This window comes from Euprymna scolopes, chromosome 12, assembly GCF_053919585.1.
Source record: "Euprymna scolopes isolate OS-2025 chromosome 12, ASM5391958v1, whole genome shotgun sequence".
In the NCBI taxonomy this organism is placed as follows: domain Eukaryota; kingdom Metazoa; phylum Mollusca; class Cephalopoda; order Sepiida; family Sepiolidae; genus Euprymna; species Euprymna scolopes.
Window position 1 is genome coordinate 89,843,012 of NC_136493.1, and position 23,506 is coordinate 89,866,517.

General features: G+C 33.4%; 1 protein-coding gene across 2 annotated transcripts in view; it reads left to right on the forward strand.

Annotated features, from left to right (window-relative positions):
* The window catches only part of LOC145291416 (activating signal cointegrator 1 complex subunit 3-like), a 958,449-nt gene that overhangs the window by 98,019 nt on the left and 836,924 nt on the right, over nucleotides 1-23,506 (forward strand). For both annotated transcript variants that reach the window (XM_080137231.1, XM_080137232.1), the window contains exons 19-23: nucleotides 1,215-1,301; nucleotides 9,365-9,541; nucleotides 11,286-11,514; nucleotides 17,475-17,629; nucleotides 20,205-20,303. In XM_080137231.1, the coding sequence (XP_079993357.1) occupies nucleotides 1,215-1,301; nucleotides 9,365-9,541; nucleotides 11,286-11,514; nucleotides 17,475-17,629; nucleotides 20,205-20,303 (747 nt within the window). The remainder of the gene's footprint in view (nucleotides 1-1,214; nucleotides 1,302-9,364; nucleotides 9,542-11,285; nucleotides 11,515-17,474; nucleotides 17,630-20,204; nucleotides 20,304-23,506) is intronic.

The window sequence follows — 23,506 nt, forward strand, 5'->3', positions numbered from 1 at the left end:
TTGCGCAACGTTTTGGTTGATGTAACCTCCGACTTTCTTTAGGTGTATCTTGTTGAACTCGCAAATCTTTCTGTAGAACTCTAGAATTTGCACTAAATTTCAAACAGAATCCTTTATTTAATCCATGGAGGTAGTATGTTCTCATTCTGTTAGTCATGACTGGGTAGAAGTCCCAAGTAACTCGCAATTGTATTTTTGGATCAGCTACATTGAGAATTGAACCTTCAGAAGAATAACTTTTATGACTAAATTTTATTAAGTACTCTATCCACTCTATCGTTGCTAGTATGCTTTTTTTAAATTTGTCTGAGCTTTGGGAAGTGCAACCTTTCAATCTAAAATCAGATTGGCAAGCAAATCTTTGTTTCTTTTTTTTATTAATAAGTCCTCGCTCACCATGACCCAAAAGCCACTCGAGGACAATAAAGGATTGAAGACAATGGTTAGATCTGAGCAGAATTTGATTATTTAAAGGATGGCTCAACAAGAATGTTAAAATTGAACTTGAAATCAATTATGTTGTAGTTAACTGGGAAGCAGCCTCATGGTATTGCATTTCATAAATGGACTTTTCTTGCAAAGAATGTCTATTCATGAAAGTTCCTTTTAGCTGAAGGTACTCAGTGTGAAGAAAGGATAATTATTGACACTGGTTGTAGCTAGATGAGTTTTTGCTGTGAATGTTTTATAGGGGGGAACTGGATATTGAAGCTCAATCGAGCACCTACCATCGAAAATGAAAAATAGAGTAGAGAGAGACTAGTAACGTTTCTTCGTTGATAAATAGGCAGTAGGGAAGAAAAGAGGACATTCCCCCTCTCCCCAAACACACACTAAATTTCAAAGTCAATTCTGTACTTTGTCAAGGCAGGGGAGAGTGTTCTGAGCAGTACTTGCCCAGATATGTCAACAGTACTCTATCTTAGAAGTCCTGTTGCCACAGGAGTACAGTTGCTTCAATACAAGTAGAAGAGTGCATCAGTTGTGAGATACTTCTAGAGCAGTAGAATAATCCAACCAGAGATCTTAGTAACAGGTCTGATGAGAGTCAGTCCTAGAAGCTTATTAAAACGAAGGAGGGAGGGATCTTGAAAAGGAAAGTAGGATCTGAGCATTAATAGTGAAAGGAGAGAATATTGGTTGTAAATGTAAAAAAACAAAAAAGCTATTCTATTTTCTGCTGTATTCAATTGTTTTGTTATTTTTACTTTTAGGTTGTAAATGAATTGTTCAAACCTCAAATAAATGAAGCCCAAGTGTTAAATATGGTTTCTCAGGCTCAAGAATTTGATCAAATCAAGGTAAATCTATGATGAGTTGCATCTTTGCCATCTTTTTATTTTCATTTTCATCTTTGTCCAGTTTTGGCATTTAGGGGCCACGAGTGTTCCAGACTCTGGAGTAGCAACACCAGATAGCATTTTGTGTCTGTTGGCCATGAAGTCCGATCTAAAGGGTTAACTTACATCAAGTTGCATGCAATCGTATTTAAAAGAAGACAATTTATGGAAATTGCACCAGACAAGGCATTAAGCCATTTGATGTAAGCAGCTAAAATAAAAAATATTATTCCAAGGTCAAAAACTTTCCAATGATAATTGTTAGATGGAATAGATTTTGACCCAGAAAACAGCAATTCTTCCCTCTTTGTCAGAAACATTGTTCATGAAATGTGAGCACTAAAGAACAAAATAAGGGTATCCACTTTCTACTCTCCTTGCTTAGACACTACAGGGCAGAACGATAAAATTGTCGCCCTAGAAAAGACAACATGATTCCATTTCCATTTGATGAAAACCAGTTTTTTCTTGTTTTTTTGTTTTTTTTTGTTTCAGACCATCTACTAGTTGGCCAGTTGTGTACAAATTCTAAGAATGATAGGAGCCTTCTATCATGTCTGAAAGTAATATAATGTTCAACAAGCGAGATCGGAGATGCACTGCTGTACAACTCCTGCTCTCTACCAATCCAAGTTACGACAACAGGACCATTGCCATCACTCTCAAAATGCAAATCCAGACGGTTCAACGCTTGAAGGCTAGCTCAACAAAGTTTCTGGCCACAGTTATGGTCCTTGGTGTGATTTCAAGTGAGGGCCACATCATGCCACCTCACATCTTCGAAGTTGACACCAAAGTTTTCCTGGATGTGCTGAAGAGTGTGGTGATCCCCTGGTGCAATCAGGTGGCCGCTGGCAGACCCTGGGTATTGCAACAGGTGCCACCCCACAAGTCCAAAGAGACCAAGGCCTGGCTTCAGAAGGAGTGCTACAACTTTGTACCCTTCTCTCACGGAACCTGCTAGACCACTTCGTTTGGTCATACGTTGAGAACATCACCAACATGACCTCCCACAATACCAAAGCCAGCCTCATCGCTGCCATCCACTGAGTATTTGCTGAGCCCCCATTAATGCTTGTGGAAAAGGCATGCTCCCAGTTCCAGACCCTTATCGAGGCAGTGATTGAGGCTGAAGGCGGCTACGTTAAATAGATGTCAGCTCTACTACATAATCAAGCTACCTGAATCGATTATTTTCAATAAAAGTTTTTAAAATAAAACTGTGGTGTTGTCGTTCCACCTTGTAAAATTAAGTCTTCCTCAGTCTACCACGCTTCCAAGTACCTGTAGTATCCAGATGCATTATGGAGTTGACGCAAGAGCTGACCCATCTATACTCACAACTAAAACTCCTAGCAATTCCATAGCAGGTATTTCTTTCATGAATCAACATTTTGAACGAATTAGTCAAGTTAGAAATAGAACTGATGCAAGGAGAAGTTGTAAGAATAAACTGCATCAATATTATTGTGAACATGTGTTTATGTGCGTTAATTGACGCAGGCTGTGATTGTCAACTCATTGTCTGTGTTTGAATTTGGGGCTTGATTTTGAAATGGAAAAGCTGATAAAGCAGAAAATGACTGAACATAATTCCAACAAAAAATATTCTATAAACTCATCTCCAAGTTACTATAAAGAAGACCATAAAAATAATGGCAACAAGTTGCAAATGAATGCAAAAGCAACAATTTGCAAATGAATGCCAAAGCAACAATGTGCTCTAACAAACTCCTAGCATTTCTGTCGCTTCAATATAAACCTTCTCTACCACCAATAGCAATGGCCAAAGACTCTTTATCTGAAAATACATCTTTTAAACTCCTCGGCCTAACATTCACAGGAAACATGAGTTGGAACAGTTACATTGAGAGTATTGCCACGACCACTGCGCAGAAGGTAGGTTCTCTCTACCGTGCTAGAAAGCTACTATAACGCCCGGAAGTATCCTGTATCTCTACAAGGCCATCATTCGTGCATGTATGGAGTATTATTGTCATATTTGGGCTAGTGCATCTGCTACTAGTCTCTCGCTCCTAGAAAAGGTTCAAAAGAGAGTCGCCAACCTGAACTGTCATCTAAACTTCAGCCTCTGTCCCATTGACAAAATATTGCATCCCTCTGCTTGTTTTACAAGTACTTTAACGGTGAATGCTCTGACGAACTGCAAGCACTTGTACCTCCTCAATGTAAATACCCCCGACAAGCAGCTAAATCCCACCTCTTCAGAGTAGAGATCCCTAGATGTAAGAGAGCCTTCTACTCCAGTAGTTTCTTCCCCAGAACCGCTAGAATTTGGAATTCCCTTCTGGGTCCCTGCTTCCCCTACTGTACTGACATGCAGAAGTTCAAGTGTAACGTGAACTGACACCTTACTGCCCAACTCCCTACATAGTACCTCTGTAGATTATGTCCCTGATAGTAGCCCCCTACATCAGTGGCAATGTGCCTTGTTTGGGGTGAAAATGTAATAAAAAAAATTTTTTTTAATACCGCTGACTAACCTGACAAGCAGCAAAACATCACCCTTCCACTGTACAGATAATTCCCTACGTTCTAGAAAGCTTTCTACTCTAGTAGTTTCTCCCCTCAGATTGCTAGACTTTGGAATTCCCTTGGTTCCCTGCTTCCCTGACTGTTCTGACATGCAGAATTTTAAATGTAATGTGAAGAGACCTCGCTGCTCAACTCCCTACATAGTGTTCCTGTAGATATGGTTCAAAATAGTAGGTTTTTTTTTTTTTTTTTTTTTTTACATCTAAGTGGCATTGTGCCTTGTTGAGGTAAATAAGAAAAAAAAAAGACTTTCCAAATATTAAACCAACTATTGGCAAGTACGAAAGTTACAAAAAGACAAAGAGAGAAGAGCTGGTACTAACCTGGACATACACGTGTTACTTGTAAATATTTTAAAAGAAATGAAGAATTTCTAATGTGTATCCCATTCCAAGTACGATATACAATTAAATACTAATAGACTGTCATGATTGTCAACAAAGCCAAAGAAACTACAATTCAAATAACTAAAAAAAAGTATTTTCAAAAATACTAACATGACCAATATCTTTAACTTTGTGTGTTCATTCTTTTGCGGACTGTTGTCTTCACCTTCATGGTTGTTGTTTCAGCCAACTCATCCCACCTTCTTTAGGTGATTCACTGTGATGGGATAGGAATTTTGAGTCTTTTAACTGTATTCCCAGTAATTACTGCCTTCCATAGTTGTTGTCTCACTACATTTTTGGCCAACTCTTTTTTCAGTGTTGTCATCTAGTTTACATATGGGTGTCTACTCACCGAACATGTAAATTATGTGGCAAAATAATAAGTCTCTTTGAACAAAGTAGGCAATAAAGACCCCAACCGACTTCACTGTGAAGAAAGGAAAAGATTTCAGTTGATACGGGTTTTGACCTTGACCTTCACACACACATTGGCTCTGTAAACAAATCTTGCGCTAATAAAACATTTTAAACCAAACTTTGGATATTTTTTTTTTTTTAATAATTGTAAAAATTCATGACAAGATGTTTTTTTTTTGTTTTTTTTTGTAGAATGTGTTTATATATTTGGTACTCATGCACTTATTGATCCGTGCTGAAATAATGTTAAAAGCCATTCTTAACATGGGGAGGGGAGGGTGTTTTGTATGTATTCTGTACTTTAACCTTACAATTGAATAAAAAAACATATCATAAAACTTTGATTAAACTTGGAAATACAATTTAAAAAATAGTGCGGATCAGTAAGGAGATGTCCTTTTCTCCTCCTTGCAACCTCTATCTCACAGAAGAGATGTTGCGAGTTTGTCTCTGATGTATCGTTATTTTCATGGAAAGTGTTCGACTGAGCTTAAATCTATGGTCCCCCCTCGCCAAACTTTCACAAGAAACACTCGTCTAGCTGTAAACACTATCAATAATTCCCCCCACTCTTTATCTGTGCCTAAACCTAAACGTAGATTCCATGAACAAAGCTTCTTTCTTAGAACTGCATGCCTGTGGAATTGTCTTCCGTTTTCCTGCTTTCCGGCTGACTACAATATGGTTGTGTTCAAGTCTAAAGTAAATAAGTTCTTGATGAGCCGTTCCATATAAGTTATCAAATTTACCAAATTTTCATTACTAATGATTACTATATTGTCCAATTTCTACTGTACACTCTTTAACCCTTATCCTTGAGTGGCCTCTGGGCCTTGATAATGTGGTGATTCCTTTGTAAAAAAAAAAAAAAAAAAAAAAAAAAGCACCATATATTTAGATAATTTTTTCCAAAATATTTTTTGGGGAACAGGATTTTCCCAGCATTAAAAACCAATGTAAGAATTGAGAATTTAGAGCACTGGAATTATTAAATCAATCCGCAGTTGTGTGATATCTGTTTAAGTATGTTTTGTTCTTTGTATTGTTTATACTTGTGCTTTACTTTGTCCTTGTGGAAAGGCAAGTAAATAGCAAAGCTTTTTTTTTTATATAAAATAAACATAACAGCATTTCTACATAAAATTACACATTTTATTGATTAGTAGCTGTACCCTGGCACGCGTTGCTGTGGCTCGATTTGGTGTAATGGAAGAATCCCCATCACCGCGGTTGTAGCACCCCAAAATCTACCCAAAAAATATTTTGTTATATATGAACGTGAGACGGACGTTTCCAACCCCAGAAAAAGAAGAAGAAAAAGTAAGAAGAATGGGGGGGGAAGGGGGGTTCCTAGTGCCGCCTCTAAGGAAAATACCGAACAATGGATAAAACAAAAAAAAAAGAAATAAGCAATGAAAATAGAGAGAAAGGCATTGAACAAAGTGAAATGTAACGGACGTGATGTATGATATGTTTACTAAAAAAAAAAAAAAAAAAGAAAAGATTGGAAAGACAGCGAACAAAGAAGAAGAAAAGAATCCTTGTAATTTCTGGTTGTTTTTAGTGTAAAAAAAAATCCGGCTGTTTTACAAAGAAAGAAACGATGTTAAACTTGCCGAGGGAAGATGTAAAATGGAAAAAGAGAATAAATAAATAAACAAAATGGAAAGAAACAGAGGAAGGCTAAAAAAAAAAATAAATAAAAGTAAATAAAAATAAAAAGGAAACAATGTTAAACTTGTCGAAAAAAGAGGAAACACAGAAAGAGAGAATAAATATATTTGAGAAATGAAAATATCGGGAAAACGAAAAATAGACAAAAGGTACATGAAAAACCCCCCAAAAATACAATAAAAAAAAGCAAAAGAAACGCTGTTATAATTGCCGAAGAACACAAAATAAAACGGAATTGAAGTATTGTAATTTATATTTTAATGAAAGAAAATGTAAAGTTTCTTGATTTGTTTTTATTTTTAACCAACGTAAAAGTAAGCTTGGTGCGTTTCACCTAAATTGCAGTCCAGTTTTTATGAAAACCTAACCTGGTGTTCACCCGTAATTGTCTCCTGTGAACAGTCATGGACAGTGTAAATCGGTGGCGGTAGAAGTATGAATTTATTAGAGAGAGAAGAATTTACTACTTCCATTGATCGTAACCAGTTTTGGTAGTGAACTCTCACCAGATAAAATATAGGAAGCTCAGTTCAACGAAGTAGTGGATAGGTAATACACCTATAACATACCTCAGATATCGCGATGCAGTTTGTACATTTGCATAAAATGTCTAGATTTTCAATCCTATTAAGGTCAAACTCGGAGGGGAAAAATGAGTTCATTTTATTTATATAGAGATTATGTCATTTTGATCACATTGCCTCGGTCTGGAAGGATTTTTCCTTCATTGATCACTGACAGGAAAGATCAGTATTCTGATAATAATCAGTAATAAAATACATGATTTTATTTAGAAATGTTTTTATAACTTTTCATGTTTTGTGATGAGGTAAGCAAATAGCAAAGTTTTTTCTATAAAAATAAGTTACAAAAAAAAATAAGTTAAAAAAAAAATGTTATAAAAAAAAATAAGTTAGAAAAAGAAAATAAAGTTATAAAAAAGATGTGTATGTTGTGATGCAACACTTTACAAAAATTTATAAAAAATATTTTTCAAATCTCGCTTGTTTATACTTGTTTATATTTGTGATTTTATTATGCATGAAATTGTCTCAGTCCAGAAGAATTTCTCCTTAACTGATTGCTGACAGGAAAGATCAGCATTCTGAATTCTTAATTCTTACATCGGTTTTTAATGTAGGGAAAATCCTATTTCCCACAAAAATTATCTAAATATATAAACACACTCTACAAAAAATCAATCTTTCTCGAGTAAATAATATAACTTGTTGTTATTTCCAAAATTTATATATATATATATATAATTATTTCCGTAACCAAATCACATTGCAACTCACAAGAGCCATGACAGCCAACAAATCGGAAGTCCAAAACTCGAGTTTTGCCCTCATTCGAACTCATCAGTTAGACATTCAAAACCCGAGCCTCTTGCATGCAAGGCGAGCACTCTGCCACCTGAGCAAACACGCCACACACAAGAAAGTCTATTAACTAACACAGTTGATCTGTGTTAGTTAATAAACTTTCTTGTGTGTGGCAAACCACGGCGGAATCCAACTATGGAATCGACCTACTCTGTTTCAAATAAGGGATGTAGTTATCCAACCAAGCTGATGTCTCACAAGTAGGAATTTTATACTCACTAGGATGATGCCATCCAGCATGCTAACCTAGCGAGCAATTAGAAATAGAATTTTCAAAATATGAAAGATTATATAATTATTTCCACAGCCAAATCATGTCGCAGCTTACAAGAGCCATGGCAGCCAACAAACCGGAAGTCCAGGACTCGAGTTTCGGCCTCATGAGTTAGACATATCCGAACTCGAGATTCGAAACCCGAACCTCTTGTATGCGAGGTGAGCATTCTGCCACCTAACCAAAAATGCCACACACAAGAAAGTCTATTAACTAACACAGATCAAGCAAAAATAACGGCAATATATATATATATATATATATATATATATATATATATATATATATATATATATATCAATACAAAGTTTGTTTAAAAAGTTTTCTTGTTGCAACATTTGTTTAGAGCCAATTTGTTGCTAAGGTCAAGGTCAAACCAGTGTTGATCAAAATGTTTTCTCTCTCTTTCTTTGCAGTGAAGTTGGTTGGGGATATAATAAGAGTTATGCAAATTGTTTTATTTTACTTCAGTCGAAGTTCTCAGAAATCAAGGAGCCCACAACCAGGGGCTAACACTTGAAGTCTATATGAGATACATAGATATTCGAATGTTCCATTAAAGTTCTTTATTTCTCAAGCACTGAGTTAGTAAAGAAATTGAGAACATAATTTTCCTCTCCCCAATTAATCATTTTTATACGGTGTAGTATATCTTTCATATTGGTCTCTTGGTCTTACTGGATTCCAGGACAAGAATTTATCTAGTCTGGTGGAGTATCCAGCTTCGTTCTATTACTTGAGGTAATATCACTTGGAGAAGGTGCACCATTCCTCGGAAAAGCTGTGGGGTAGCCGTAGTGAGGAGATCTTATTTGGGCTGCGAATACTATGTGATTTTGAATATTTGGTCAGGGTTTACTTCTATGGAAAAAGTGTCCTCATGCCACATTGTTCTGACAAACCCCTGTACAGAGAGACCTTAGACACTCGAGAATAGTGTCTAGTAGGCATTCAAGTTCTCTCCTATGTCTTAAGCTATGTCACAATTTATGATATTTTATGAATGAAGTCAAAGCAGAATAATGCTAACGGTTGTGATTCAATGGATCATGTATGCATCTCATAACATAAAAATTGTTATTTAAATGATTGCTTCTTTTTTTTTTTGTATTGTATTCTTCTCTGCTATAAATTTGTGAGCATTGTCGTTTATGTGATAATAAAAAAAAAACAACTTGAATCTTACGTGTAGCCATTACAATCGTGTACAGCTCCTTGAAATTAATTACATTTCGATAATACGTACCTCCTGATATCGAAATAATTTGTTCATGTAACATGATAAAAATTTTGTTTAATATTGAATTTTTGTCACTTTCCTTTGACCAGGTTCGTCGTGAAGAGCTTGATGAACTTGAAAAACTGCACCATGAAGATTGTGTGATGCCAGCCTCTTTGGGGTTGGAGAATCCTCCCGGTAAAGTGAATATTCTTCTACAGTCTTATGTCTCTCATGCCTGTTTGGATAATTTCTCTCTCATATCAGACCAGGCTTATGTTGTGCAGGTATGTATCATTTGAATTATTCCAAATGATTATCATCTCCCTCCACTTAATTATATTGCAACCAAACTATCTAAAGCAATAGTACCCCCCCCCTTTATTTTCACTCTCATACTTTATTCATCATATTTCAGAAGCACGTTCCCAACTACATCCCATCTGAAATGCTTTTCCTACTAACAATGACCATAATGGATAGTAGCTGATCCCACCACCTTTGTCTCTTTTCTACCCATCACGACCACAGTTATAACACCGTCTTTGTCGCAGTTACAGGTGCCGTCTCTCCTAGACTATTGCTACTACATCTTTGTTGAGCAGCATTCATGATTTTATTGGTATCTGTTTCTCCAATATCTTTCTATTAAGAATTTTCCCCAAACTAAACCTGATGCCTCCCCCACCCCGCCTTTTCTACACACATGTATATCATGGTGCATATGCTGTTCATTTCTTTAACAATTGTACATTTACCTACGTACTATGCATCCAGTTTTGATGAGTTGTAGCTGTATGCGCATGCATGCGTGCATCCACTGCACAGGCTATGATCGTCCTACTTGTTGTGTCAGTCCAAAGGCATCATTCGGTCCAGTCAGTATTGCAGCAGGAATTTTCCTACCAAACAAAAATCACAACTCCAGTTTTAAAAACAATTTTAAGGTTAATTGCAAAATGAGATTTTGCCAGATCAAGCCAGAATAAAAGTTCAATCAACACAATCTTTTAGTTGAGAACACCAAATGCCCATCTTGCTTGGAGAAGCACATTGACCAAACTGGCCTCAAGCCCTCTGAAAACCTAACTACTTCCTTGAACGTCCAACACAGAGGGTTGATTCTCATTGCTTCTCATTCTCCTTTTCATCCCTGGCCGGAAATACTAGATTCTGACTTTTGTCAGTGGTTACCATTAGACCACCCAGAAGCTGATTACTCAAGATATCTACTGGAGATAACGGTTAGACAGTATTCATTCAAATCTTGAACATTTCTCAAATAGGTTGATCACAGCATAATGCCCTGTTTAATGAAGTACTTATTTTATCTATTAAATAAATCTCAAACGTGTGTGTGTTTGTATGTCTGCTAAAAACTTCTGTCATGCGCATCATACAAGCACCAATGTAGCATTATTAGAAAGAGCGATCTCTCGGGCAAAAAATATTAAAAAACCTTGCTTTCGACATGTTTTACAAACCGCGCATGCGCAAATCGTCGATACAGTCTTTCATTTTAAGTAGCTAAATTTGCAATATTATAGCATCTGCGTTCTTGTGGGCCCATCGATACTAATTTCAGTTATGCGAGGTCACACCCGGCATGCGTCATTTAAAAAAAATTTTTTTTTTTTTTTTGCTTATAAAATTTTACTTTTGGTTTCGCTTCTAGCTGATGGCACAAAAGTCCTTTTATTTTATTTTATTTTTTTTTTGTTTTACAACCAGGCAACCCTGCTCTCTCCCCCACCCCATTATCACAATTTTTTTTTACTTCACCTCCACCCTCACTCCCACATCTGTTGTAACAAATTTTTTTATGCCCAGGCAATTCCCCCCACCTCCAGCAGTTATCACCTGCAATGTCTGTCTGCACGACTAAAACCTGCAACCTAGTGCATGTTAACAGTACATGATGATTCTATTTATTTAAAAAAAAAAAAAGTTATAAACGTTTTATAGTTGTACCTCAAGTATATAAAACAAAGTTTGTTTGATTTTTCCTTTTTTTTTTTTTTTTTAAAATAGAATGCAGCCAGAATCGTTCGTGCCCTCTTTCAAATTGCTTTGCGGAAGGGTTGGCCGATAATGGCAAGCCGATTGCTGTCTCTCAGCAAAACAGTGGATAAAAGGCAATGGGAATTTGAAAATCCTCTCCGACAGTTTCAGCATACATTGTCATATGAGATATTACATAAAATAGAAAAGGCCAACCTCACCATCGAAAAAATGAGAGAAATGCCTGCCCAGGAAATCGGTAAGTCTGTTGAGAACTTCTAAAATGGCTGAATATGGATGTACGCTACTCAAATTCTGATATTCATTATCTTGTCACCGTGCACACGTTATATGTGAATGTTTAGGCGATTGAGGACGGGTAAATCAAAAGGCGTGATGAGGGAAATAGTAATGTAAATAATTAGAGTTCACAAATTCCAAAAATGATTTTCCATAAATATTTGCAAATTTTAAATGTTGTTTTTCATAAATATTTGGAAATGCCAAGAGTAATATCCTTTAAATATTTAATTATTTACATAATTTTTTAAATTTGAGTTCATAAGATATTTGGAAATTCCAAAAGTGATTTTTCATAAATATTTGGAAATTCCAAGAATGGTTTTCATAAATATTTCAAAATTCTGAAAATGGTTTTCCATAAATATTTCAAAATTCCAGAAGTGGTATTCCATAAATATTTCAAAATTCCAATTATGGTTTTTCATAAATATTTGAAAATTCAGAAGTGATTTTTTTGTAAATATTTTCAAATTCCAAAATTTTCTGTAAATTTTTGCAAAATTCCCAAATGGTTTTCCGTAAATATTTGAAAATCCCAAAATTGGTGTTCGTCAACATTTAATCTATATATATCTATAAAAGTGCAATTCTGTGTGTGTGTACATTTCCCTACTAAACTACTCTGTCAATTTTCAGTCTACAGACTCGAGATTTGACATAAGGCATATTGAGATTTGGGAAAATCTTTTTAATTGTTTTTCGCCCAGAAATTTGGCTGTCAAGGGGTTAAAGTTACGATTTGACCTTTGAAAACTCTACCAAACTCCTCCGCCAATTTTGGGTTTGAACACTTGAAATTTTAGACGTAGGTTACTTGGACATGGATCAAACTTTTTTGATTTGAGCCCAAAACAATAAATGTTAAGGGGTCAAAATTGGGGTCAAAGTTTTTTAAAATTCGACCTCTGCAGTCTCTCACAAATTACTCAGTCAATTTTTGGTCTAAACATTTGAAATTTTACATAAAGTGTATTCAGACATAGGACAAGCTTTTTAATCCATTTTTAGCCAAAAATTTGGCTGTCAAAGTTCAAAAGATTTGACCTTTACGGTCTCTAGCAAACTATTCAATCAATTTTGGGTCTAAACATTTGAAATTTTACATAAAGGGTATTCAGACATGCAACAAGCTTTTTAATCAGTTTTTGGGCAAAAATTTAGCTGCCAAGCGATCAAAGTTGAAAGAGTTGACCTTTGCAGACTCTACCAAACTCCTCTGACAATTTTAGGGCTAAACACTTGAAATTTTGGATGTAGGTTACCTTAATGAGTCAAACTTTTTAATATACATATATATATGCATATAAAGTTATAAACAGTACATAGGGCCCGAGCAAAGCCGAGCTAAACAACTATTAATATATATAACAAATTTATATTTTATAACTAATCAGCTTCCTTTAAAGAAGTGCAGTTTTTGTTTAAAATTTTTGTAAATAATCTTTCATACAACATACATACATTTTTCCTATTGAGAATTGAACGTGTTCACTAATTCCTTAGTATTTTCCTCCTAAATATTAAAAAAAAAGATTCTTCATTAATATAGCGAAAATAAAAATATTGAATTTTATTTAAATCCAATGGTATCTACTTTTGTCATGTCAAAATGAGTTACATATCCAAAACTTCCGATAAAGTAGAAAATTAATCATTAATGAAAATAGATTTCTAAACTATCAGTCAAATTGAGCTTTTTTAAAACTAAATTTTGATGATTGGTCTTTTTTTAAGCAGTTTAGCTTTAACAATTGTATTTGGCCTTTTTTTTAAATTTGGCTTTACATTAAATTCATATAAAAACTAATCCCCCCCCCCCACTCTAAATTGTGAAAAAAATGTTTTTTTGCCAATATTTAATCACCTAAAAATAAAAAAGTATCTTATGGGAGTGAGGACTGAAGGTACTCATCTATAAATTAATCAGCAATTATTTTTATCTAGAAAAGTCTTAGAAAAACAAGTGTTGATCAACTCACATTTAGTGTGTGTGCGTATATATATAATGTACAGGGCTCTACATTGCAAGTGAAACAGTCGCATTTGCAAGTGATTTTCAAAGTGGTGACTAGAAATAATGAAACGCTCATCTTTTGGCGATTGTATTCCTTTCACCAACAATCTTCCATGCTGAGTGAAAAATATCTTTTCAACTTTTTTTTTTAAATAAAATGAACCAAGTTAAATTATTTAAACAATAAAAGTTTAATAGAACAATATGCGCTTTTTTTTTTAATGAAGGCTGTATAAAAAATATCTGAAGAAATTAGAATGTTTATACATTCAAGTATCAACATAAAATTTGTTGTATATTTAGAATAACACTCATTAAAAAAAAAAAAATACAGAAAAATATTTATGATGTACATACTCGTCACAGAATGAAGACGTCATATTCTAAAAATCATGTGAGTTTGGTTAGTAACTTTTCTATTTGTCTAGTAATCGAAAATATTTAGTTGTCAAAGGTCAACTAAAGATAAATTTGTCCATAGCGCCTTGATATATATATATATATATATATATATATATATATATATGTATATATATATGGCAATTGCTTCTTCTTAACAGATGCTAGCCATCTCAGTACTCATGACCATCCTCATCACAGTTGCTGGGTGAATCATCATTGACACCCAAACCACATCTGTGAGCTTGAAGGTGACTTTTCAGGCCAGCAGTTAACTTGTACAGTCTGACACAAGTAAACAAGTTCAAGTCTTCAAACTTGTTTTACTTTTGCTCTGCTTTTCTGCTCTTTCTATCCACAGCATGTGTTTTTTTTTTTTATGGTTAATGTAAGTAGCTTTCGAGAGGATGGAGGATACGAGGCTGCCTAAGCATTTGTTTTACTGTAAGACTTGGAAATATTCTCAGCATGGTCCAAAATGGTGCTTCAAGGATTACATGATAAACGATCATAAAGCCTTCAAGATTCCTGTCAAGAACTGGGAAACTCTAGCGAAATGCCAGCCCGAGTGGAAAAGGCTAGTTATAGGTGGATCTGAAGTTTTTGAATGAGAATGAATCAATCATGCTGAGCTCAAGAGAAACCTGAAGAAAGGCAATGTGTCAGTTTTACCTGATGTGTTGAACAGTTGGAAATGGGATTGGATTTGATTTTTGAGGGGGGGGGGGGGGTAAAATTAAAAAAAAAGTTTTGGTAGGTAAGTATGAGGATCGAACCCGAACCCTTGAGGCAAAGTTGGAAATTAAAGTGTGAAAAAAAAAAAGTGTGATGTTAACCATTGGGGCACCGCGAAATACTAACAGAAATATGTTTGAATTTATTTAACTATTTAGAATTGGCAGGTGCACATTTTAATGACTTAATGAGGTCAACTTTGACTGCGGGTTAGTATTTCATTTACTGCGGGAACGCTTTTTCATTTTTATTTTCCCAAGATGTTGGGGGGGGGGGGACCAGCTCCCCATAACAAGGGGATTGTCCGAATTGAATAGCAATTGTCTGATATAAGGAAAATATTTCCACATTGATCAAATCTGATTGCTTTCGGACATTTCCAGCGATCACGACCGGAAAAATACCGCCAGAATTAGTGTCGCCTTTATTATACGAAAAAGCCTAATCCACATGCGGTGAGCGAAAAATGCTGAATATTTATCTTTCCAAAATCGAGCAAATTAAATAGACCGGCGACCTCCGTTGTAACTCGTAGATATTATGATTTATATGTGATATAAAAAGTTTTAAGAAGTTGTGAGCCGACCGGAAAAAAGCCTTTTACAGACATACACAAAAAGCGGACATACATACATACACACATTTTCGCTTTTAAATTTATAGATAATACTTTTTAGATATAGGCTTGCATATATACAATAATATATTTGTATAAAAATATATTCAGGTGTCTATATTTGTGCATACATAAGTAGATAGTTAATGAAAATATATAAATGTGGGTGCATATGAAGTATATTTATCTATGTTTTTTAAATAAATAAATAATAAAAAGTCGTTAAATAAATAAAATATCTTAGAGAATAAATGAATAAAATAATATTTTATAAATGAATTAATAAATAATAAAACCAAGAAATCTTAAAATAATAAAATAAATAAAAAAAACTTAAATTTTACAAGAAAAAAAGTTATAAATAATTAAACTCTTAAAATAAAATTATAAATTTATGAATGGATTCTTAGAAAATATTTCTCTCCTACCAAAATCTTCAACATTTCTAAAGATAAAACAAAATGCTATAGATATGTGTATACATGAATACATTCATATAGATAGCAAATGATTACATTGTGTATTATGTGTAAATGTGTGAAAAAGAAAAAAGGACACAAAAAATTGACTGATTTTGAAAAATAGTGGAAATTTCAAGAGTTATCCCCCTTGAAAAGTTTCAGTTTTTCGAATTCAACTAAAAACAAATGTTAATTTAATTCAGCAAAAGATAACATTTTTTTTTTTTTGCCGAACTGGCAATAACATAAACTGGAAGTTCCACATTTACAGAATTGCCAGGAAACACAGCTGAGTAATTTATTGGCTAAGATAGACAATAGATAGACACATAAATGATAATAATTGTGATCTGCAATACAAAATGTGCAGTCGCCATTTCCAGTGGAAACATATAAATATAAAGAGAATTTGATATTTTTTTCGACCTGTCATGGGAGGACATTTTCCTAATAAAAGTATTAAGATATTACAATTTCTTATAATAATAATATTAATAATATATAATTATTACTATTAAAAACATTACGTTAAAATTAGAACATAAAAAATGTTCTTTTTGAGAGTTCTAATGGAATGTAAAAATGTTCTTTTTCGAGAGCTTCTGGAATGTTCTAAGTTGTGGTGTTCTATTTGGAGCGTTTCTGGAACCTTTCATTCACCAAAACTATATAAAGAACGCTGATAGCATCAACTAGTTAGTCAGTTAGTGAGTCATTACACCACTCCAGGTAGATTAACCCCAACTAATATTTCCTGGAATCCATATCTGGTTGGAAGGAATCTTATAAAAAGAATCAATTACAAGCACCCTCAAGGAAAAACTGAACATTTGATAATTATAAGAATTTTCTGACCTTTTCTCTGACCAAAGAAATATTGTTATTAATGCTCAATAACTCAGTCTTTTTTGTAAACGTAAGACCGAATTACGATCTTATTTATCTCCCTTAGACCATTTGTACATATCTTTTATGTACAATAAATATTTTTTATTTTTCTTTATACTATTAAGTTTTAATTTTTTTTTTTTAATATATGTTGCATGTTTAAAACTAGACTAAAATACATAACAGACTATAAACTGGTCCCCTTGTATCGGATTTAAAACCGATGGTACAAATGTTTTTCTGACTTTCTCTAACATTTTAAAATAAATATTATACTATTATATTGAGTTTTCTTTATAAGTGAGCACTTTGCTGGGATTCTTTTCCATAAATACCACAGAGTGTACATATTTATTTCATATTTATACATATATATATATATATGGTGATATAATATATTGTGTATATTTTGGCAAATCTTTTTTGTAAAACATGTTAAACTGAATATATAATGCATAGATTAAACTGAATATATAATGTATAGATTTTCAGTAGTTAGTGCTCAATGCGTAAGTAGAGCTTAGTATGAAAATATATTTGACAATTAAGCCACAATGGCATTCATATATTCCATTCCTTGAAGGGAATCATCAGGTTAAGTGCTTAATGATGATTCCTTGTGGCGATGAAACATGAATGCGTCTGTGTAGCTTAATTGCCATAAATATATTATCATACTACTATATGTTTGTGTGTGCAACAAGTACAAATGACTCATTTGTATGAATCAAATGTCAACATTTAACAATTCTATTTTTCCAAGTTAATTCATTGTATTTTTTGTTATTTTTCTCTAATTGTAGGTCATATGGTTCATCATGTTAAAATGGGTTCTGTTATTAAAAGATGTGTTCATCAGATTCCTCATTTGGAATTAGAGGCGACAATCCAACCAATCACTCGAACTGTTCTCAGAGTGAGGTTGACAATAACTCCTGATTTCCAGTGGGATGACAAGGTCAGTTTTTTCCATTTATTTACGTTTTCCTCATCCCGTCTCCCTGGTTATAAAAATTTGTTTTATCCACATGGTCATAATGCTATAACATAGTATTGATTAACAACTATTTTTTTTTTTTTTTTTTGCTAGTGACAGTCTTCTGGAAGTTAAAGGTTCAATCCTTACTACAGGTGATAATAACTAAGAATAAAAATTTTATGGTTGACAGAATGAGAACAATTTTTCCCTGTGGATAATAAAAAAAAAGGTCCAATTACAAATTCTGTATAGATTTCCCAATTTTATATAAAGGTTTCCAAGTTTGGAAAGAAGCACCACCTGAAGAAGGCTGGAGATTGCATCTGTTGAAATGTTGTGAAAATTACAACCAAGACGTCATCTGAATAATTCAAAGAATTTCAACTACATTTACGGAAAATATTTTTAATATGTAAAAGATAAAAATTGTCACGCAGACATTTTAAACTACCCCAAACAAGATGGCTGCTGTAGGCATAATGAAAAATAATTCTTCCTGAATTTGTGACTTTAATCTATCAAAATAATAAACTTTGTGGACTTTGGTTGTTGGAAGTCAGCAACTGCACTGAGTACTGGATGCTGATATGTGTGTTGATAGCATAACTGCAGTAACTGTCATTATTTTGAGACAATGCTTTTTTTCAGACTTAGAAATGTTTTTAAAAATTGGGAGCTCCATCTTGTACAAAAGTCTTCAATATTGTCCCAAGCATTACTAATTGACAAAAGTTCATCTCTCAACATAGTAAGGTACTTCCACACTTTGCTATTGTCATTTGTGAATGACTGAATGCCAAATTCCCTGGAAGATGGATGAGTTATTGCGATTCACATGAATGGCCGGCTGGAAATCCTGACTTAACACCTTGCAACTTTTTTTCTGGAGTTGGCTGAAAGAGTAAGTCTACTCAACCAAACCCAGAAATTTAAATGAAATTGAAGGGCAAATACAAGAAGTTATGAATATCATTCCGAAAGAGTGTCTTGTGAAATCAGTTGATACAATTTTTGGTCGACTTGAAAAACTGGTGGCGAATGAAAGTGCTTACATTGAATTTTAAATAAAATTCATTCATTATACATTCTTCTGATATTAATTAATTGTATAAATTATATTTCAAAATAAATCATATGTATTTTAAAAATAGGAAATTTACTTTCAATCACCCTGTGTATGTATGTATGTATGTATGTATGTATATTTGTTTTCATGTTTCTGTATATCATTTTTTTTTTTTTTTGTGCTATATGCAGGTAATGGCAATGTTCGAAAACGAATTTGCTGCCATCATGTATATATATATATATATATATATATATATATATATATATATATATATTGAGAGAGACAGATAAAGGTCTGTCTGAGAAACGGTCTCTACCAAACTCCTCAGTCAGTTTTTTATTTAGAGATTTGAAACATGATATATATATATATATATATACGGGTTTGGATCTGTGGAAAAAATTTGAATTGGTTTTTAGCCAGTAAGGGGTCAAAATTGAAAAAAAAAAAAATTAAACTTGGCAGGTGTAAGTCAGCTTAAAAATGCTCTTCTACACATGCACAAATATACATTTATAGATTTTACAACATTATTTTTTAAGTTTATATATGTGTAAGGACATAGTACTGATGGTAAGAAATAAGACTGTATGTTTGGATTTGAATTCTAACTAATAACACCCAAGTCATGTATTTTTTAACTTTTGAAATCACTACTATATATTGGATATAATAATAAATACAAAATCTGCATGAATTAATATATAAGCATATTTGAACATATTTTACAACTGCGCCATGTCGGGAGGTCACTACTAAATATTGGGTACAATATAATACAATTGATAATCAAGAAAGAATTGGCTCTATAATAATAACAATCACAGAATTTGCATAAATTAACATATATTTAAGTGTATTTTATGATTGGACAATGCCAGGCAGCCTGCTAGTAACAATATATAAACACTTTCTTTTATATAAGTATGTAGGGGAATAAGGGTAAACAACACAGATTACGGAGTAGATCGGAGAGTTACTTCCCTTGAGGGATAGAGAGAGTTCTGGCACCAGGAGGGAATAGATGTTTTTACCCCTCATGGGAACGATGCCTACTTGAATCAGAGTAAGACTCTAGAATGAGCGATATTACTTTTCACTCACAGTAGAGCCACCATGAAAGTGAGTACCACTTTGTTGTATTGTTCTGTATTGTAGCGTTGCTGTTTTCATTCACATTTGTCGATATTGTAGTAAATATGTATTTATGTACTTTGGCTTAGTCTAGTCAGTCATTGTATGTTATTTATGCTTGTAAGTATTTTTTACTGCAGGTTAATTCAATTGACAATAAGACTCTAATACTTACAACAAGAACTTTTATTTTTCAAAGTGAGGGTTTGCTTGGTTGATAAAATTTACACATGGAAACTTGATTGTTATCAGATTTCATGACTCCTCCTAATGATCTAATGATTAGAATGACATCTTCTTAGTGACTTGGACAATTTTTAATTGCCTGAATTTGCTATTCTTTTATTTCAGATGCATGGGAAAACAGGAGAACCGTTTTGGGTTTGGGTTGAAGATCCAGATAATTGTTATATTTACCATTCGGAAAGTTTTCTTCTTCACAAGAAACACGTAAGAAATGTTTTTTATTTAATTTTTTACTTAAAAACAAAACAAAAAAAAAACAATGTAATTTTTATCAATTCACCATTTCACAGACTTGACAATTTATGTGGGAATGACTGTTACAATGATTGAAATTCCAGAGTTAGGATATCGTCATAAGTAATTTACTTGGAAATCTGTTTCCATGAAAATTTAAAAAAAAAAAAAAAAATGGTGCTTCTTCGTTATTAAAGCAAAATTTGAAAATTAAAATATTGAATTTTAAGTAAAACCAATGATATTTACTTGATTGTCATATCATTATCAGTAATGAAAATATAAAAAATTACAGAAAACAATAAGAGAGAAAATTAATTATTAATGAAAACAGTTTTCAAAGATAATAAGCGAAAATTGAGTTTTGCTGAATTGGCCTAAGATTTTAAGCTTTCAGAAAATAATTACCTTGCTTGTTATGATTTGAACTCTCCTGTTTATATTTTTTAGCAAAACTCCATTTTCGCTAATTTTCTTTTTCATTACTGCAGCATGACGTGACAATTACCATTGGTTTTACTTAAAATTCAATATTTCAATTTTCAAATTTTTCTCTAATAACGTAGAAAAAACATTTTTTAAATTTCTATGGAATCGGTTTTACTTGAAATGCAATAGTTCGAGTTTCGAATTTTGCTCTAATAATAAAGAAACACAAAAAAAAAAATTAATACATGGTGCCCTCTCCCCCTCAATAAAAACGTGTCACTCATGAATTTGTTAAATTAAAAATCTTTTTTACAATCCAACCATATTTATTAAAAAAAACTTTAATCTGTGTCTGACTTATCCACAAGTTTAATCATGAATGGCCAACAGTTTTTTTTTTTTTGGTTATATCGCTGTTTAATAAGTCAGTATCTGGATACAATGTGTAAAATTTGTCAATAACTTTGACTTGTTCCTGTCTTGTTATTGACAAATGTTGCGCATTGGTGTGTTTTTCATTGAATAGTAATAAAACAAAGATTGTTGGATATACATGGCTGAAACTTGGTGGACAAGTTGACATAGACCTTATATATCCTTACAGTTAACTTGAAAGTGATGAGAGCATTAGCGTACGAAAATGTTCCATTCATGGAATTTTTACTAATTTCAGAGTGCATATGTTTCATGATAATGTGCACAAAACTCTTGCGTCGATTTTCTACATAGGTTTTATTTACCATCAAAAAAAAAAGCAAAATTTTATGTAAATACAAAAGCAATATAAGTAGAGACGAAGAATTTAATAAAACTTGAAGAGAGCAGAAAGCTTAATAAATAACATTACAGAAAAGAAGATATTGAGTTGAGAAATAATGCTAGAAAGATACTAATTATGCGATGTTACCATAGAGATTAAAAAAAAATGGAGGCTCACACATGAGGAAAAGGCAAACAAAGTATGCTAAGTACAAGAAAAATGCTAAAAATCATATTAATACGGTTTATTTCTATTCTTAAGAGACAATGCTTAAAATGTGAAAATATTTAGAGAGATTGAAAACAGCTTCATGCATTCATAATGAAAACAGCTGCAACACTTAAATGGGTGGGCACCAGAAGGAATCTCACTGGCGATGAGTCAGGGAAATCACCTAAAAAATAAAGTTCTGCTAAGAATGATAAATAATAGGGGATCTATATTCTATTAAGCGGAACAGAATTTTATCAGATTTAAGACTTTATAATGTTCTAGCAAAGATATCCGCACTTTGCACGGGATTTTGTTGTACGCTCAGGTACCCACTTGGCAGGCACATTTGCCGTAAGTGAATTAAGGTGTTTAAATTTTTTTTAACTATCTTTTGAAGTGACTGAAATCCAACTATAAACTTTAAAGCAAATAGGTTATATCAAAGTTGACACTTATATTGTTACACATAAAGATTGAAACAATTACAAAGAAACACAATTAACATTTGTTTAATTGGTTGAGGGGATGAAAGCGGAGGAGGTTGATCTGATTAAAATACACAAAGAATTGGTCTGTGCCATGGTGGTGGCCCCAAGGATGGTGACGAACTCCAACTTGGTGTGCACCATTCCTAGTTGGGGGAGTTTATAAAGAGCTGCACTAAATATGATCTTAATCTTTTACCTTAACCTTGAAAAATGGTGTGCATCATCCCTAAATGGGGGACCATCATCATGCCAGGTTTGGTTATGATTGGTCCAGTGGTGTGGGCTGTAGGAGAGTGGTACACACAGACACACATACACAAACACCACTACTTTATATATATAGAAGTAGAAACTGGAAAAGATTTGAATAGCTAACATGGTAAAAACAGGAACAGATTTTTCTGAAGATGCGTTTCTTGAATCTGCACATTTTTGCAATATTTCAACAGATAAAGCCTCTGAGCTGCAACGACGCATATACAAATTATGTAAAAAGAAATAAAACTGTATTTACTATCTGAAGCAAGTTTGATTTTTTTCTTTTTTTTTTTTTTCTGTCTTTTTTTTTTTTAAATTCTTAATCACTCTAAGCAAATCATATTGCAACTTGGATGTAAGGAACTACTATTTGGGACCATGTTCATAGGAGACTATGTAGGGAGTTGAGAAGTGATATGTCTATTTGCATTATATTTAAATTTCAGCATATTAGTACAGTCAGGGAAGAAGAAAATAGAGAGGCAATTCCAAAGTCTAGCAGTTTGAAAGAAAAGAGTATTAGAGTAGAAAGCTTTCCAATATTAGAGACCTCTACAATGAAGAGGTGGGATTTTGTTACTTGTCAGGTTAGTTGGAGGTATTAACATCGAGGGGAGGTTCAAATGCTATAAGTTTGTCAGAGCACATTCCATAAAAAATATTGTAAAACAGGCACAGAAATGCAACACTGTTGTGATGAGACAGGAGTTGGAGACGGTAGATGGTATGGAACCTATTAGATTGGAGGTTCTTTTTTGGATGCTATCTAAGAGATAGAGAGAGACTAATGGCAGATGCCACAACCAAGATGTGGCAAGAATATTCCATGCATGGATGAATGGTGGCTTTGTAGAGATATAGGGTATTGTCAGGTGTGAGCAGTTTTCTAGCATGGTAGAAGCAGCTCACCTTTTTGCAGCAGTCTTGGCAAAGAATGGATTTGTTCCAATTCATGTTGCCTGTGAATGTGAAGCTGAGAAGTTTAAACGATGAGCTCTCAAGTAGTGTTATTAGTCATGGCAATC